Genomic DNA, 17870 nt, shown 5'->3' on the forward strand with positions numbered 1-17870 from the left:
CACACAATTAAATTAAGTGTAAAACACATTTAAAAATGGATTATTCCAAACCGGTTAAAACTATTCGATTAAACTTGAAATTGAGGGGTAACAACAAGCTACACTATATTTAAGCTCTGTTGTATATTTTGTGTTTTAAGACCAGATTTGAATCGGAGAAGTGGAAACCGCGTCAGCAGATGGAATAGTAACTGGGAGACTGCTGCAGAGCTGAGGTGTTAGAACAGCTGATGATCGATCACATTTAGACCTTAAGGTGCACTGTGGAACCGCTGGTGGGACTAACCCAGCAGATTGGAGGGACCATCAGGACAATGGGGATTTATTGGCAGCGTTTGGTCTTAGTGGGCAGTCCTGCTGCAGAGTTCTGCACAGTCTGAAGTTCAGCTCTATCTCAGGAACTGAGGCAGGTAAACAAGGAATTGCAATAGTTCAGTCTTCAGGAAATTAAAGCACGTATCATTTTCTCTTTATTGCTAAAAGGGAGCATTCCTCTGATCTTCAAGATATTCCTGGTATACCGGTATGTAAAATGGATAATTAGAGCAAGTGTACCGTAGAAGCAGGAAATTAACTTTATTCTCAGCTGGTTCTTTTGATTTAAATCATCAATTTTATAAGCTTGTATTTACATGAGAGCTTTTATGATTTAGCATCATATTAGTTTCACTGTCATCAAACTCCCAGAATGACTGTAGATGTCGCTGGAAAACATGTGGCATCTCCTGACTGATGACTGCTCTCTTGCTATGACGTTTCCAGATATGAAAGCTGAATAATGCTGACAGTATCAATCCACTCCAGGGAATAATAACCCCGGTGTCACATTGGTACTTTGAACCCCAAAAAGTAAATCAGAATCATTGAGGAATAGTGAGTCCCCTGCAGGTAAATGTTTTTGTTTACTTATTTCATTTTCTGTGGCGTCAGCATTCCCAGCTGTCGCCTGTGGCGCTAAATATATTAACCGAAGAACTGCAACTCAGTCTTTTTCATAACGTAAAAACTAAACTAAACTCCTCTCAGTAACCAGTGAGGCAGAGAAATGGTGTGTTTGATAACGCGGCAGTTTGGCAGGGCCTGGGAGTCTGAAACAGATTCATAGAAAACTGTAGATCTATCTTGTCGACCACCCACAGGGGTAAAGGCTAAGAATAGGCCGCCCTCTCTCTACTCTCCAGATACAAATAATGACCTCCCCTTTTTAATAAGCTCCACCATAATAAATGTAAGATAATCTCCTCCGCCGCCGCCTCCTCCTCCTTCATCCATCTTGCTTCATTTTCTCTGTAAATGTCCCGCTCTGTTCTCAGACATAATGGCCAAGTATTTTCAGCACTTTGGTGGCACGTGGATGGATGATGAAGACAATGACTGCTCATCAACTATGTCTCCATGTAATCTAATGGGATGATGTATTGCCTTCTGTAAGAAAATGTACTTTTCACTTTCTCCCTCCCAAGGATCAGCAGGTATTATTTGGAGGAGTGTTCAAGGACACGTATGCAGGGATTTTAGTCCTGCTCCTCCAGTTGATGAGATCAGTTTAGCTGGAGCTGGTTTGAGGGATACGTCAGGCTTCAAAGGTAGTAGAGAATGAAGTATGAAACCTCTGTGAAATGTGATGGAAATAAATAGGATCCAAACGACCCAAATCGTCCTTACGTAAAGTACGGGACTAAATATCCTATCATGCAATGCACAATTTGCATTTACACCAGTCCTTCTTTCACCAACACATCTCGCAGCAGCCACAAATACATTCATTATTAAATAAATGAGAGGCGAGCGCGCCAGACTCTGGCCGCCCGTCGTCCATCTTCGCCGTGTCTTGCTGCCTTCAATGCAGAGCAGAACGGAGGCGCTCTGCCTCGGAAAGTTCACCCTTGTGCAGAAGTGATGAGCAGTCTAGTTGTTGATGGATGGAGGGTACTACTTCTCTGACTGCCTGGCCCTGATGAACATAAATACCGTCTCTAACTTTGCACCCCTGGGACAGCCTGACGGCACCAAGGTCTACTGAAAGACGGTGAGGGAGTTGTATCAGGCCGGCTTGGCCACATGTATGACAACAAAAAAAACAAAAAGTGTTTTTCCTTTATAATGTTCTGCATTTGGATCGTGTGCCGTTGGCACTGACTCATGTTAATTGTGACCCTGGTCGTACTGTTAACTTGAATTAATGGACCTGTTACTGACAGCCTGTGGCCATGCGGTTGCAGGTTGAATATCAGCATTGAATTGCGTTAATAAAATGTGGCCAAAATGTTATGGGATCGCCCGGCCCGGCTCAGAGAAGATATTCGCCAGTATTTTATACTGCACCAATCTACTAGAGAAATGGAAGGAATTCTCCGGCCAAACATTATATCCGTACAGTGGCAACGAAACACCGAACTGATTGAATCCTTCTAACAGGACTGGCGCTGTGCCAAAGGTCTTGCCCTTGTTCTTTTTCCAAGGTGTCACTGATACACTTCAGCCTTCAGCGCCAGCGTTTTAGCTGCCATGGGTACTGGCAGAAGGACAAACAGCGGTCAAGGAACATTAGATATTAACCGTTTTGTAATTCAATCTAAATAGAGACATTACGAGCCGGGTATCCATGTCAATCATTTGTTAGGTGATGGTTAGAAACTTAACTTTATGAATGAAATGAATGTATAATAATAATAATACTAACTTGGTACAGCCATAGACATTTTGGAGGTTAAAAAATAGACATAAGGTTATAAATATGTGTTGACATATATATCACTGATTCACGGACTGTATTTTTTCATATTTAAAAACCTCTTTGACCAAGAATATTTCATAATATGTAACCCCAAGGAAACATGCTGTGACTGTAGATCGTAATTCAATCTAAATATCCTCTTCGAAGGTCAGTATCCACGGCAAATGATAATATGTGGATATGATCTTTGAGGAACCATCGATTGCCAGATAATAAAACATCCAAACCACAGTTGGAATCTATTTAAGTTTGTTAATGGAATATTTTATTTTACCTAATTATTCAAATATTGTCACATTATAAATATTCATATATTTCCGTTAATATAATATAAATATATCTAACAAAAGTGTATAAATAAATCACATGTAATGTTATGACAAGGACTCAATGATCCCACTGATCACCTGATCACTTTGGCCACACGGAGTGATCAACAGCCACAGCTAACTCCTCTGATTGAGTGACTGGGCTTTGTTTGGCCGGTTGCGTCCGTCTTTCTGTGGCTCACTCCATTACAAATCTAAATGACTAATTAATGGTGCCGGGACAGTTGACACCAGCTCCTCAAGATCCATTTACACCGTCATCCCCACAGGGCTCCTCCACTGCACTTCTTCACTTCGCCCTAACCTCTATCCTCTCCTCCCTGATCACCTCATCTATTATCTATCCAGAGGTAGACTACTGTTTAAGGAGCCGGTCTGCGGATGGACAGATTCAGGTTAATCAGACGGGGAGAGGAACGCTTTAAAATGGGAGGGGAGGGAGTTACAAAGATCGGGGTGGGAAAAGTGTGAATATCTCTTTCCGTTATCGGTGCAAACCTTGTTGTTCCCAGTTGCCACAGAGTCCTTCGTCTGCTGAACCCCGAGCCATCAAACATGCGCAACATAGTGCAAGGAAAGAGATTAAGGAGGGATTTTAGATTAAACTTCTGTTACCCATGAGCACGCTGTTGTACCACAGCACGGCCCTCTGGAACAGTATTAGAGTGTGAGTGCCTCTAGCCAGTAATGATCCTGCACATACAAGGCTCTTAAAGCTCAGAGTTAGAGCGAGGGAAAGTCACTCTCGGGTTAATTAAAGGTTGTCTTCAGCTTTAAGTCTGTTTCTTGCAAAACCCAAATGAACATTGCTAATCTGTCAAAGATAAGAAGGACCCGTGGCAATGGAGAAAGCGGTTTTATATAGTTTTTTTTTTAAAAGCAACCTTCATGCAAAAATGTTCATTTTAGAGCTGGCTTCTGAATGCGAATTGAACACACGAGAAAAAAAGTGTAAGACAGGGTCAACAAATCACAACGTGATTCCTGTCAATAGCAGTACTGCATCTTTTTAAGCCTGCAAACTTTTTAATGTGCATCCTCACAGTGTCCTCCATGTATGACATCGTACAAGAGATGGCCATGCGGCTGCGTTGGGTGATGTCGGGAGCTCTAAGCTTACACCTACTGAACCAGTTTGTGCATCGTTATGCCCTCAAGCCCTGACCCAGATGACTCTCCAGTCCTTACATGTTGTTTGTATCCTCTTGTCCTTTACTTACGTCAAATTGTATTATATCCGGTTCTCTAATATGTAGTTAAAGGTCCTGCATGCGTCGGTCGTGTAACAGCTGGAGGGAAGACGAAGATAAGATCTAGTCGCCTTGTTAAAACAAGGTTAATGACAGACGAGGGACACAGAGGAAATTAAAATGTGGCGGTAGATTTTGTAGCGGACATACAATTCCACACACAGTGCACACATAATGTAATAATAACATATGCGTACTCATCAAAAAAACACCATGCCGCTGCTGATTTAGCACGTGCAGCGTAGCTCTCAGAAATAATGCGAGGATAAGAGGAAAACTCAACTGCCAAGTTAATTGGCACACAAACACACACACACGCTGTGGTCAGGAGATAGGGATGGGCAGCCTTGAGTAAATCTATTAGAAGGTTCAGTATCAAGTTGAAGGTCGCGGAGGGGGCCACCATAACAATACCCCAGCAACAGCCTGTGAACAACAGCCCTCACTAAATCAGCGCTCTGAACGGGCAGATAGAGCAAACACTTGTGGGGTGGAGGGTTCCCAAGTGAAGAAGAGGAGGACTAAGCAGATGTCCCCGTTTGTTTGGAGGAAGGAATACAATCCCATACGCCGTAATAGGCAAGACAACACGCATTAATAGGGCCCCCTGTGCTTATCTTCAGCTCCAGCAGGAAGGCCTTTACCCTTTATTCTCTATTGCTTTCTGTGTTGTTGCCACTCTGTGTCTATATTTATATTGCCACCTGGGCCGTTTTTTGTCCACCTGTTCCAGATTTAGTGCTCTTGTGAATGAAGGCGAACTGCAATCAGCTCAAAACTCCCCAGTACCGTGGCCCCCGTTAAATACACAGACAAAACCACTGAATGTCTTTTAGGGTTTGTCTTTTCCTTTAAAAGAATACTTTAACATTGTACTACTGCTACTGTGAATCCCAACAGCAAGGTTCCATTTTATTTTCAGGAAATTCTGAATCCAGAGCAGTGGAGGCCGCTATCGCAGTAGGTGAAGCCTGTGGTTGTACAGGGAGATGTAAAAAAGAAAAATATGGGTATATAAATAATATAATTTGATTTTCACACACTTTTAGCTACATAGGACACCTGTGTAAACATCTGGCCATGCGAGGTAAGCATATAGGCTAGATACATGTTACTGTGGGTCTAAATCATTTAAATAAACACATGTTTTGATTCATATGATGTTCAATGACATTCCTTTCAGGTGATAACCCTTTAGAAAACTGAAAATCCTAGCACTTAAATACAAGAATTACCTATGTCTTTATCAGGACAGGACACACGCAGCATGGTCTGATGCTCTTTGTCTATGTGTGTGCTTATTCAGTAAACAAACAGACCCAGAGCTTTACTCATTGTGACCGTGACTACAAGTCAGTACTGACTAATGACAGCTTGCTGTTACTTTGCATCTGCTATAATTAATTAAACCCCAAATGGTTTGAAATTAACTTGGTTTGTTAAAAGGGAATCATGGCCAGGTCATCCTGAAAGTTATTTCTGTGCCAGTGTCTGGGGACCACACAGAGAGAGTTGTTGATACCAATGAGTAGCTTTAGCCGTTCTGTTGTACTTTCATTAATCAACTGTCCTCCACTGTCTTCCATGGTCCTGAGCCTGGACAAACATTATCTGCTTCGTCATGTATTTTTATTTCTTTGCTTTGCTCCTTTCAATGCAACGCTTTCTTGCTCAGAAATGTGCCGCCGTTTGGTGCTATCCATGGTGCTGAACCCTTCATCCTTCCTGTCGTTGTCTGAATTTCTTTTTCTTCCTTCAGCTCACGTTGTGCTGGTTGTCAGTTTAAAAACAAAAAGAAGAAAAAACAACAGCGACTTCCACTTTTCTTCTTTTCACGCTTACATCTTTCCATTTGCGGGGTTCTTTTTTCATTGCCTCTTTGTGAACACAGAACAACTGTCACGAATTCTCCGCCTTATTAGTTTTCATGCTCCCTGCTTGTTTAATTAACTCTCCTGTCATTCCAGATCCTGTCATCAACACCAGACCATCTCTCTCACCTGCAGCCCCTTTCCCTCATCAGCCCCTCACTATTTAGGTCCCCTCACTTACTCTTGCCCTCTGATTATCTTGTGGGTTATTTCCAAGCTCACCGGCGTATCCCGGCCCCTTTTTGGATTTGTTTGCCTGTTGGACTGACCTCCCGGTTTTGACCCTGCCTGAACACTAGTAAAGAACTCTACTTGCATTTCAGTTTCAGAGTTTGGCTTTAGGGTTCAAGTATCTGAAATCCAACTCGAGATCATTTCACACCAAGTGCTCTGTTTCTCTGTGGAGCTGTCCGTAGTGCTGAACCTCTAACTCACTTTCACTGGGAGCAGCTTTTCTTTCTACATACCACTTAAATATTTAATCAAATAGATACATTGACTGTGATTCTGGCTTAAAATTGTGTCCTTGTATTGTGTTTGTTGGTGGAGGTTAGAGTTAATATTGTGGCACTTCAAATAAAAGATCTCCCTCCGTGCCCTTTCATCTAAATTTCAGCCAACCGTTTCTAGCTCAATTAGAGTGTAAATAATTTCATCCCAGCATGAATGCAAAAGTCTGAATTTCGGGTTTATTAATCAGCAAGAAAACAATGACCCTTTATCAGTGCAGCATCACTTATCGCTCTGTTAGAGGTGGCTTATGCATTTTAGTTTAAATTTGCCAACACCATGGAAACGTGAGCAACCCTTCAAAAGATTTCTTTCCTTGGAAAAGGGATCAATCCAGCAGAATGGACACAGACCTCATCAAACAGGCTTCACTGCCCTAATTACACCAACTTATTGGCAACAAACATCAGATGACATCAATTAAGAATGCAATAATGGAAACGGGATATGGAAAGGAAACAACAGATGTTCTTGCAGTTTAATTATTCTGCAAGCTTTCGACTCAATGACAAAAAGCATATTTTTCGTTTAAGGTTGTTTTTAAGCTGGTAAAAGAGGCATGCTAGCAACTCAAGCGAGTCTTCTTAAGGTCCGTAATGCTATCTAAAGAATAACAAGGTGGATGATTTGAGGATTCTTATCCCCCCCCCCCCCCCCCCTCTCTCTCTCTCTTTCTCTCACACCCTGTGACAGGCGTCAAAATACCACCGCGGGAGCGCATGTCCGCAGCTTTTCACTCAGCCACACGACGGTTGTCCAGCGTGCCGAGGCATAACACCCCCACAGAGACACAGAGGTGACTGTGGAAAGAGCGAGTTTTTTCTTTCTTTCTATCTCTCCAGATAGTTGAAAGTAACCGAATACGGACTGAATCAACTTCACATTCCTGATAGGGTAGCATTCGCTCACCTTCTTTCCAAGACACTTGGGCACAGACTTGCTTCGAGACTTGAATAGGGGAGAAGATGTGGATATTTTCCGACAATTCAAAGTGTATTTTTTCCATCTGGAAGCAGTGGTGTTTGTATTACGCAGCGGTGGTGTGTTTGTTGTTTTCTCCTGTCAGGACGGACAATGCTTGCCCGTCATCGTGCATCTGTGCCAAAGACTCGGGGACAGTGACCTGCCGTGATGGGGAGGACGCCGAGGTGCCGGGAGACATACCGGAGTGGACGTCCACCTTGATACTCAAAGGGAGAAACATTTCAACTTTACATCGTGGTGCGTTCATGAGCAACGGCACAGAGTTGCAAATGACGACACTCTCGCTGTCCCACAACGGGATACAGGCGATCGAACCTTACGCCTTCCTGGGACTCCCCCGCTTGCATTTGCTGGATCTGAGCCACAACCAGCTAGAGTACATCTCTGGTAGGGCTTTCCACGGGTTGCTGCAGCTCCGCTCTCTTTACCTCAATCACTCGATTTTACCCGCGGCCACGGAGCAGCTCTCCAATGCGCTCAACACGCAAAGTCTGCTCAGCCTGCACAGACTGGAGTTAGCGGGAAACGCGCTGAAGTCAATCCCCCCGCTGCGATCAGATATGCACAACCTGCACGCGTTGGTGCTGATGAATAACTCCATAGCGAGCATAACGGGAGGAAACTTAACAATGTTGTACCAACAAAAGCGCATTCGCGTCTACTTGGCGCTGAACCCTTTCCGGTGCAACTGCGACCTAGGGGCATTTTACTACTGGTTGAAGAACTCCTCCCAGTGCCCGGATGCTGGGCGTCTGCTGTGCAGCGAGCCGGAGGCCAAGAGGGGGGTTCCTGTGGAGAACCTCCGCGAGGAGGACGTGGATTGTATGAACGAGAACCTCGAGGCGGTTTCGTACGTGTTCCTCGGGATAGTGTTGGCTCTGATCGGGGTGGTGTTCCTGATGGTGCTGTATCTCAACCGGAGAGGCATCAAACGGTGGCTCAACAACATCAGGGACGCGTGCCGGGACCAGATGGAGGTCTACCATTACCGCTACGAGCAGGACTCAGACCCGAGGCTGGCCAACGTGGCTGTTTAACCTCCCCCCTCCTCTCATGTTTTTCAGCCCCTGGTCAATAAACTGCATGTGGCATTCCACTCACACTGGCTTTTGCACACAGCCAAACACAGTTAGGAGACTTAGAGCACTATTGTATATATTGCTTTTCATGCATCATCTCAACATGCACATTCTAAAGCAGCTTGCATTAGAACGTAGTATTATCTTTCTAACATAGTGACACATAAAGGTAGTAAAGGTACATAGAATTTGTCATTTGAAAAAACTGGAATGAAACAGTGGATCAATTGGATTTCTGAAAACTGCAGCTCTTTGCTAATTGCTGCAAACAAATGGCCTATATTCCAAAGTCTCCAGAGGCAGAAACAGGTATTTGAGTTTGTAATCTACCGAGGGAGTGCATACTGTAACGGGCGAGAGAGAAACGTGGCTGAGAAGGAGACTCGGGCAGGTAGGACGAGGCAAGGGAGCTGGTGAGTGCCATGTTAGTGCAAGCAGGTGATGCTTGAGTAAGTCGCGTTTCATCACCAGGAACATGGTTAACAACATGGCCTTTCAAAAAGCCTTTGATCTCTGAAAATAACACACGTGTATCATTTGACACATGGTCAATTTATCGGTGAAAGGTCAGAAGAGGAAGTGAAGGAATCTAACCATGCACCCCCCTGCGACTATTGTAGGCACAGAAAAGCAACCAATCCATGAATAAAGAGTCAAATAAAAATGGTGAGTAGGCAGTGTTCCTTACGTCAGTGCATTTTATCATCATTGTCAGGAGTGTTGACAGCCATGTGCCAGACATTAAACACAGGCAGCAAGTGTTTCCTGCTCATATTTTGTGAAAAGTTTTTGTAACATTGCTGCAAGCAGGTGTGAATGAGTGCATTGTCGCCATGTGAAGTTTTAATGAACTCCAGTAAAATGTCCCATCATCAGCACTCTTGCCGGCCAGAAAAGGTATCGACTACCTCGCCTGCTTCTTTTCAAAGCTCCAAATAGTTGGGCTGGTAGAGGTCCGCCGCTGGAGGGAAATATACAGTATAAAAGAAAGGCATGACAGGCATCAACAGTGTTAATCGCATTAGCTCTGTTAGAAACCGTGAGCCTCAAGCCGTGAAGTCGGGATCTCTCTGCCCCCCCGAGCTCATCAACCGTCTGAACCGAAGGTCCAACATATTAAGCTGGAAAACAGCAGGAGAGCAGGAATGTGTGTGTGTGAGAAAATTCCTTGTTGTTCTGGATCTGTTTCCTCTTGGTTAAATGCACTTATTATAAGTTGCTCTGGGTAAAAGCTTCAGCTAAATAAAAAAAATATAATGTAAGTAACTTAATAGAGTCCAGTTCTACATTTTTATAATGTAAGGGTTGATTAATATGTTTTTTGCATCGAATAACCGGCTGGCTAAACAAAATCAGTGTCAATTCCCCTGCTTTCACTCTTCTATAAATCATAATAAAGTGAATATTACAACACATTTCGGGCAACAAAGTGAGAATTGATTCTTCTTAGAATGGATTATTTTGAAACCGAACGCTGGTTATAAATCGGCGTTTCTGTTCTCATGCAAAACTTAATCAGATATTTGTAAAAAAAAATGTGGATAAATGGATGACATATATAGATAATTAAATCAATAGATAGATAGACATCAGGTATCACCATGATGATGGTGGTATAAACACCATAACATAAATAAAGCATACTTGTAAGAGTGAGAAATATGTTCTACATGTCTTTTTCTGTGCTGCATAAGCGTGTCTCAGTAACCAGAGTCCACTGCAACTCTGTATGATTAGATGGTCCTTCAAGTAAAATGCTAACATCAGTATGCAAACAGCCGTACAGTGAAAATGCAGGCCGTCAAAACGACTGCACTTCACTTAACATTGCTCTCTTTTGTTGTTCTCCTGTAATCTGGCTACATTTTCCATTAAGACTTTCTGAAAGACTTTAGGCCCTGGACGTCACACCCTCCCTCTCTCTGACTATTCCCTTCTCTCGCTCCCTTCATCCAGGTAAATTACTTCATCCAGTTGAGTGACTTTGTAAAGGACGCAGAGACGGAGTTTAAGCTGAGCCCGGCGAAAAAGAAAGACCGGAAAGAGACGGATAAAGAAAGGGGAGGTAGAGAAAAGATTTGTTAGAGTTCTTTAGTCCAGACACCAAATGTCCTTGACTTATGTAAAGCGATGACTCATCTTCTGGACTTGGGGTGAATGGCCAAAGCCTGACTGCAATGGGGGGGGATGTCTAAAATGAATACGAAAATATCATCTTCATTGTTGAATGGCTGCTGCTTTCAGATTATTTTATCATGTCTGAGCATCTAAACTTTGGGAAAAATGTTTTAATGGCCTCCATCTAGTGTCCGTATAGCAAGGCTTTCCCTCTGATGACTCACAGCCCATTAGGCGCTGATGGACCACTTGCTAAATGTGAGAAGTTTGTGAGGTGACATATGAGTCACAAGAGTCTGCCTATTTATGATCTGGTGATTACGGGTCACAGATTATTGGAAGTGGAGTTTGGCGTGGTGGGAAAGAGCAAGAGGAGCGTCAAATCTATCTGGTTAGACACGACTCAGGGTGATCTTTTTGTGTGTTGGTGGATACAAATGGCATTTGTGATTTTGTGTGAACAGCGATGTTCACATGCAGAAGGAAAAAGAAGTTGTTCATGTGGATGAAAGAAATGGAGGTGACCTCGTGGTGTACAAAGACATTTGTATGAAATTGCTTTTTATCTATCTTTATATATCTATAGTATATATAACATGGGCCGCCAGTAAGTCTATTTTAATTGACTACATAACTAAAGCATACAAACGTGATGATGTTTCTTTTTCATTAATTGTGATTGAGATATATAGTGAGTATGGCATTTTTAAAGTGAAAACACCAACCTGTGCATGTAAAGGTAATCTCTGTACCGCAGCTTCCTGTCACATATCGGCGGATCATTTGTATAATGGATATTGGCTGGTATGAGTTTGGTTGGTTTATCAGTCTACAGCTTAAGTATAATAAATAGTTGATTTCTGTGAGTTGGCATTGATCATAGACTTATTTACTTAATCTATGCATATCCTGATGAAAATATTAACTTTCTCCTTTATACCATTTACATAGAGGAAATATTGTAAGATCAGAGTGCATTCTAGAGAAATGTGCCTCTTTAACGTCTGTCATTGTTCGCTGTCTCTCTTAGCCCTTGAAGATGAATTGTCAGATGCAGCTGTGATATAAAGACTTCAGGTTTTTGTTACTGGAATGAAAGTTGGGGACAGTGGCTGCCTGAAGAGGAAAAACGCACCAGCGTTTTTTACACCGTAGTTATTTTATATCTGTCAGGCAAGGTCATTAACCGCATTCAGTAATAATGCCGTCATAATTGGAGCTCATTAGAGAGGCTCCCGGGAGTCAAAGACGAAGGAATGAATCCCTTTGTTTGGGGTCACCGTGCCCTGTTTGTTCATAAATGCACCCTCAGGGAATACTTGACATTTCATCATATTATTTAGACGAGTTAATTCAAACAGTTCACACATAGTAAGATCAGGCCTGTAAGGAGTTAAAGACAGACTATCACACAAGTATTGGATAAAACAAGAAAGAAAATGATGGCATAATCAATCCCATTTCAAGTCTGGACTACTCCAATCAATTATTCCATTTTACTCTGCAGTGAAACTACAAATCATGGGAACCAATATTCTTGAGTGTAATGTTGTGAACTTTTGTCTGGCCTCTTAGATCACAGGTTGTGGGTTTTTATCGGAGCCACATCAGGTTTTACAGAGGAAGGCTGCATTCCTGGCCTGAGTTTCGATTAGTGGATAAACACAGTTGGCTGGTCGATTGGCCTTTGACCTGGAGGACAGACTCTGGCTTAATAAGCCGTCCACGTGTCACAGATCTTTACACTAATTAAACCTGTTGACTCGTCTTTAAATTCTCAAGCATACGCATAGGATGAGCTTTTGAGAAGCATACAAGGAGAGCGGTTTGACGTGGATACCTCAATGTAGGGAAATGATCAATTACTAAAATTTCACACAGTATTTTCAATGTAAAGGACACTTTATGATATTCTGCCAGTTGTGGTCTTGACTTGGTTTGAGTCTTAGACCAAGACAGAGATGGAGATTGAAGACCGAGACCGGATATAATCCAGGCATCATAGCTGTCTAAGAAATCCAACTACAGCCAATCATGGCTGTTTCTCTAATGACTCACAGACACACTTGAACTCATGGCCCTGTCATTTTATTAAGTTTCACAACTTTCAAACTTTGGCTACGGTGCTGGTTACATAATAATATAAGCAGAAACCCCTCCATCAACACATTAAATAAAAATGAGATGTTAGTTATTAGTCATGTTGACAGTAACAAAAAAGCCCATGTCTGTTCCAGTTTGAAACCCATTTTTAATGAAATCTTAAAGAGAAATGACGATGTTTATTGATCGATTCCCACCTCATGTCATAACATGAAAGCTACACTGCAGTCATTTACAAAGAATAACGGTCACCTATTGCAGTAGAAATGCACCACTCCACATTAGAGATAGTTCACATCTTGTATTCCAATATCAAAAAATGTATTTCCTCATTTTTTCTGTAGTACAGGTGACATTAGCACACCACTGGCTCTAATCACACAAATATAGTTCGATCCATTATTTTCTAATCACTGAAGTACTTCTAAAAATGTCAATAAAGCATGTATAAATGCTTAATGACCAATAGTCATTCCAAATGCTAATTGTTTGCTGTTCATTAAATCTCACTCCCATCAATCACAGCAGCATCTACTGTAGCTCCTCTGATCAGCTGCAAGCGACTCTGTTCCAGCAGCACGAGTGACTAAGAGGCGGCGTCTTGTTCAAACGGCCGTGAAAAATAATTGAAGCCTCAGCAGTTTGAATATTTCATGGTGTTCTTCGCTTAAGAGATGTTGCCGATCCTCTGAGCGGTCACATTGGCCCGTTACCTCAGAGAAAACAGCATCTGCTCTGACAACCTGTCCGTCATTTTTGGAGCATTCAAAGAGCTCTCTCCACTGCACAATCTCAAGCCAACTATTACGACCTGATTTCACACGAGCAACTAAAGCATAACGGTACAAGACACTTTCAGCACCCTGTTTACCTTATGTGGGTTTTCTGTTTTAATTTTTGTCAATAACCTCTGCTGTCATCCGTCCTCTTGTTCCTCCTTATTTCACGTTCACTATACCAGTGTTCAATTACATGGCCCCTGTTTTCCCAACCCCACACATATATACTCCCCTGCTTTCCCTGTTCCCAGGTTTAGGGATTTTGCCTGCTTTCTGTCGGATTGGTTTGGTTTGTGTGACTTACTAGGCGGGTAACGCTCGTGCCCACTACCTTCTCTGCTCGTGAGACTCTGCTTCGACCCTTAACCTTTACAGGCCCGTCTATATTGGGAAATTCTTCATGACTAAATCTGTGTCTCATTTCACCCATCAAATGATACACCATTTACACTGATTAAACTGGTCCAATGTGTCTGGCTATTAATGGAAATGACAGTTTAATTATGTACATAACAAATCTTAAATTAGAATTCAAAATGATTGAGGGCCCAGCCTTCAAAGCGGAAGTGGAGGGATGAGGTCTTAACAGACCAGTGAGTTCAATATTTTCTAATTGGGGAAAATAAGATTAATTAGGCTCAAGTCAAAACAGTAAAAATGTTTTGTGTCTCACAGAACATCATGGACCAACAGGCTCTCAGAAATTAGTCCCGTTATAAACGTCTAATGGGTTAAAAACTAGGAGAGCATTGTTTCCTGGAGTCTCCTGTCTGAATTATGTAAATGGTTTTCCAGCAAAAAACAAATCCATTTAAATATCACTATTCCCACACAATAAAGGTTCTGATTTGGGGTAAACTATCCTGTTTCAAAGCCTTAAGCTAAAACAAAGTCTAAATCCACAGTTGGAGCTCTGTGCTCCATCAATTCTAGGAGGGTTTCTTGTTCTTGCCACATAGTGACAAAAGGATCATGCCTGTGAGTCGCTCTAATGAATCCCAGTTGGGGTGGCATCACTGGGGAACCATGCTTAATGACCTCGCCTGTAAACAAACAACCCTCCATTGAACTGTTTGACTAATTGATCTCTTCCATCATTCATTAAAACATTAGGGAAAGTTCTCATCTCTCGCTAAGATTTAAAGACACATATCATTTTGAGGAAATCTGACTCGTGAATAATAAGATGATTTCAGTTTGTTCACACTATGGAGGTTATTGTCTCAGTCAATGCATTTAGTTGGGATGACATCATTTGGCAGGAAATGTCATCCACAGAGGCCCAGTTAGAGAGATGGCCAAGGCAAGTTTATTTGTATGCACACATGTCAACAGCAAGGCCATTCAAAGTGATTCACATTATACCACTTAGAGAATAGAAAATAGTGTGTTTGTGCAGATTGTCACTTTAACTTTTCTTTATTCAAACAGTTCCAATTTTACGCGTCAATCAATATAATATACAAAGTACCTCATTTCATTCCTCATGGTGACATCGGGTGGATTGAATAGTGGGTGGATTAATGCTGGTGCCTCTTTTGATTTCACTATATTTCACTAAAGTGACCAATTTTCGAAAGCTCATGTTACCTCGCTTTAAATACCCAACATTGGACGGTACATTTATTGATAGATTAACAGGGACATCGCTGCTTGTGATCAAAGCCTGTTTGACTTGAATTATGATTTTTTTTGTGATTGCACAGTATTTTATTTTTGTTCAATGCCATCGCAGCAAATAACTATAAAAACATTCTAAAGTTTAATAAAACTGTTATCACACTTCCATTACTAAGAAAGGCAACTTAAGCTAAAGTGTCAACGGCGCATAAAGGATGAGCTGATTTCCTAAAGTCCAGAGAAGAGGTGACTCTTAGACAATTAGGGGCACTACAGAGATGCAGAAGAGATTAATTAGGTTTAGTCTGAACATTCAAAGGCTTGTTTGTTATTAACCAGCATCATTTGGTAATGACATCACAAATAGATCTCATTAGCAGAGTTCCCGGGAGTCAAAGGGAGAAGAGAAGCCTTTAGTCTGGGGTCACCGCGTCCTGCTCGATGATAAAAGCGCCCTCAGGAAATACTATTGATGGTCAATGTCGTTGCACTTTGTTGGTAAATCTCTTTACAGACACCAGCTTTATACAACGTGGGAATGTTTTTGATAAGATCATGAAATTGTTTCTTCAATCAGTTCAATTAGTGTTTGTTAGTATATTGGTCATGGTTGAATACGGTAAACCAAAGATGGCAATGATACAGTGAAAAATTAATAGTGGGTTTATGGTTTTCACAAAAACATCATTAATCATTGGTTGACTACCTAGATGCAAAATCTATTGTGTGCTCTCATGTAGGTAGGCCTTGTTCAAATTGTGAGACTGGAAGACCTGCTAATATGTGCCAGTGAGATTAATTAGACTAAGAAGTAAACAGTAAAAGGTTTGTTTGTTACAATAACCGGCTCATTAACTGGCAAACTAGAGTGATGAAATCATAAGCAGGGTTCATTAAAAAGTCTCTCAGGTGTCATATGTAGCAGAAAGTAATTTGTTCTTGAGTCATTATGGACTTCTGGATGATAAGTATTTCCCTAGTAAGACTTCCTTTGTTTTTCCCTCACTTTAATTCTTATATTGAGTTATCTTTTGACACTATCACATTGTGGACCTACACTCATTCAAATTAAATTAAATATTTTACCAGAAATGTGAAATTGGGGTGTAATGGCAAGTGGGTAGGCCAATGAAGCCGATTGTAGTTATGATTCTGCTTAAATTGGTTTGAGAGTCCCGTAGACAAGGCGGGAGTCCTGTATATCCGTTGAAAAACAGAAACTAACATTTTTTGTCTCGTCCCAATCAGCAGACTGCAGGCAGGTCATGTCATGCTGCCGATCCTTAACTCTCCTCTTGCGTTGGCTTTCTGTTACCACCTCCTATGATAATGGGTTTTGACCCATGTCTTAAATCAGGTGTAAAATTTACTGAAAACAATGATCTATTTTCCAATGTGTTTCTCATCTCTCAGCTACCTTGTAAGGTTACCTAATCCATGATGATATGGATTTTATATCTCTGGTATGGGCCCTCGGGGCCTTTTCTTTGTCAGTTGGTGACTCTGCAAATCACCACCTCTACACTGAGTAGACCTCACATGGTTGTCTTTTTGATTTTGTGCAGGTATACTAGATAACAAGGCAAAATGAGAATCCCCTAAAGCTCACATGATTCAGAGAGAAGCTCTCAAACAGAGCATTTCATCATTTATTTTCAAATCAAATTGATTTGGTTCTATCTTGTTTCATGCATTTAAAACCTAAAGCGGTTCGGTGCCGACCCTAATGCAAGAGAAAGGGGGGGGGGTTGTCATGTTAGGATTGAGTACATTTTGATGGGGAAAGATAATCACGGCCCTTGTGAGGGGGGAAGGTTCGGCTGTAGTTGCAGGTGGAGGCCAGGTTCCTGCCTCGTCTATCTAGCCCACATCAGCCCATTGTGTAATAACTAACACAACGTTGTCTTCTCTCTTGTCACAAAATATCTATACAGCCTTGAAAAGCACAATTTCTGGTTTGATTTGAGACAATTGGGAGGGGTGACTGGTCAAGAGGCTTCTGACCACGTTTCATTAATCAGTTTACATTTTGTTGAGTGAAGGGATATAAATAAGATTGTATGAGCACAGCAGAGAGCAAAGGGCAGATTTTGTTTTTGAAGAATTTATGTGGTACCAAGATTTACCAAATGTGTTGGTATATCCTCCCCAAATGACAGTTATATTAACTGTAGTACAACTCCAACATTTTATTGTCTACCTTTATGTAAAAAATAAATGCTATAAACTGCATGTGTTCTCTCTTGAGCTAAAAAAGACGGAGGGGCTCAAAGTTTCAAAACAATAATATGTTTCTTTTGGCAGCAAGATAAACTAGAAGACACAGATTAACTTTTGATTTCCGGCACTGCTTGTTATTGTATTGTTGATACATTGATTCTTAGGATGACTTCATGTCGTCTCTGGAGACTAATCGATGAAGAGGTTATAACTTCCAAGATATGCAGGGTAGAAATGCAGACATTCAACGGCTACTATTGGAGTGACTTC

The 17870-nt window shown here is 41.6% G+C and overlaps 1 protein-coding gene across 1 annotated transcript; it reads left to right on the top strand.

The window, feature by feature from the left end:
* The first annotated feature begins 7449 nt into the window (after nucleotides 1–7449).
* waif2 (Wnt-activated inhibitory factor 2) lies at nucleotides 7450–10175 on the top strand. The gene has a single exon (XM_037466652.2). It carries the CDS (start codon nucleotides 7663–7665, stop codon nucleotides 8716–8718), a length of 1056 nt encoding a protein of 351 aa, XP_037322549.1. The 5' UTR covers nucleotides 7450–7662; the 3' UTR covers nucleotides 8719–10175.
* The last annotated feature ends 7695 nt before the right edge of the window (nucleotides 10176–17870 follow it).

The sequence above is a fragment of the Pungitius pungitius genome, chromosome 16, assembly GCF_949316345.1.
Source record: "Pungitius pungitius chromosome 16, fPunPun2.1, whole genome shotgun sequence".
NCBI lineage: Eukaryota > Metazoa > Chordata > Actinopteri > Perciformes > Gasterosteidae > Pungitius > Pungitius pungitius.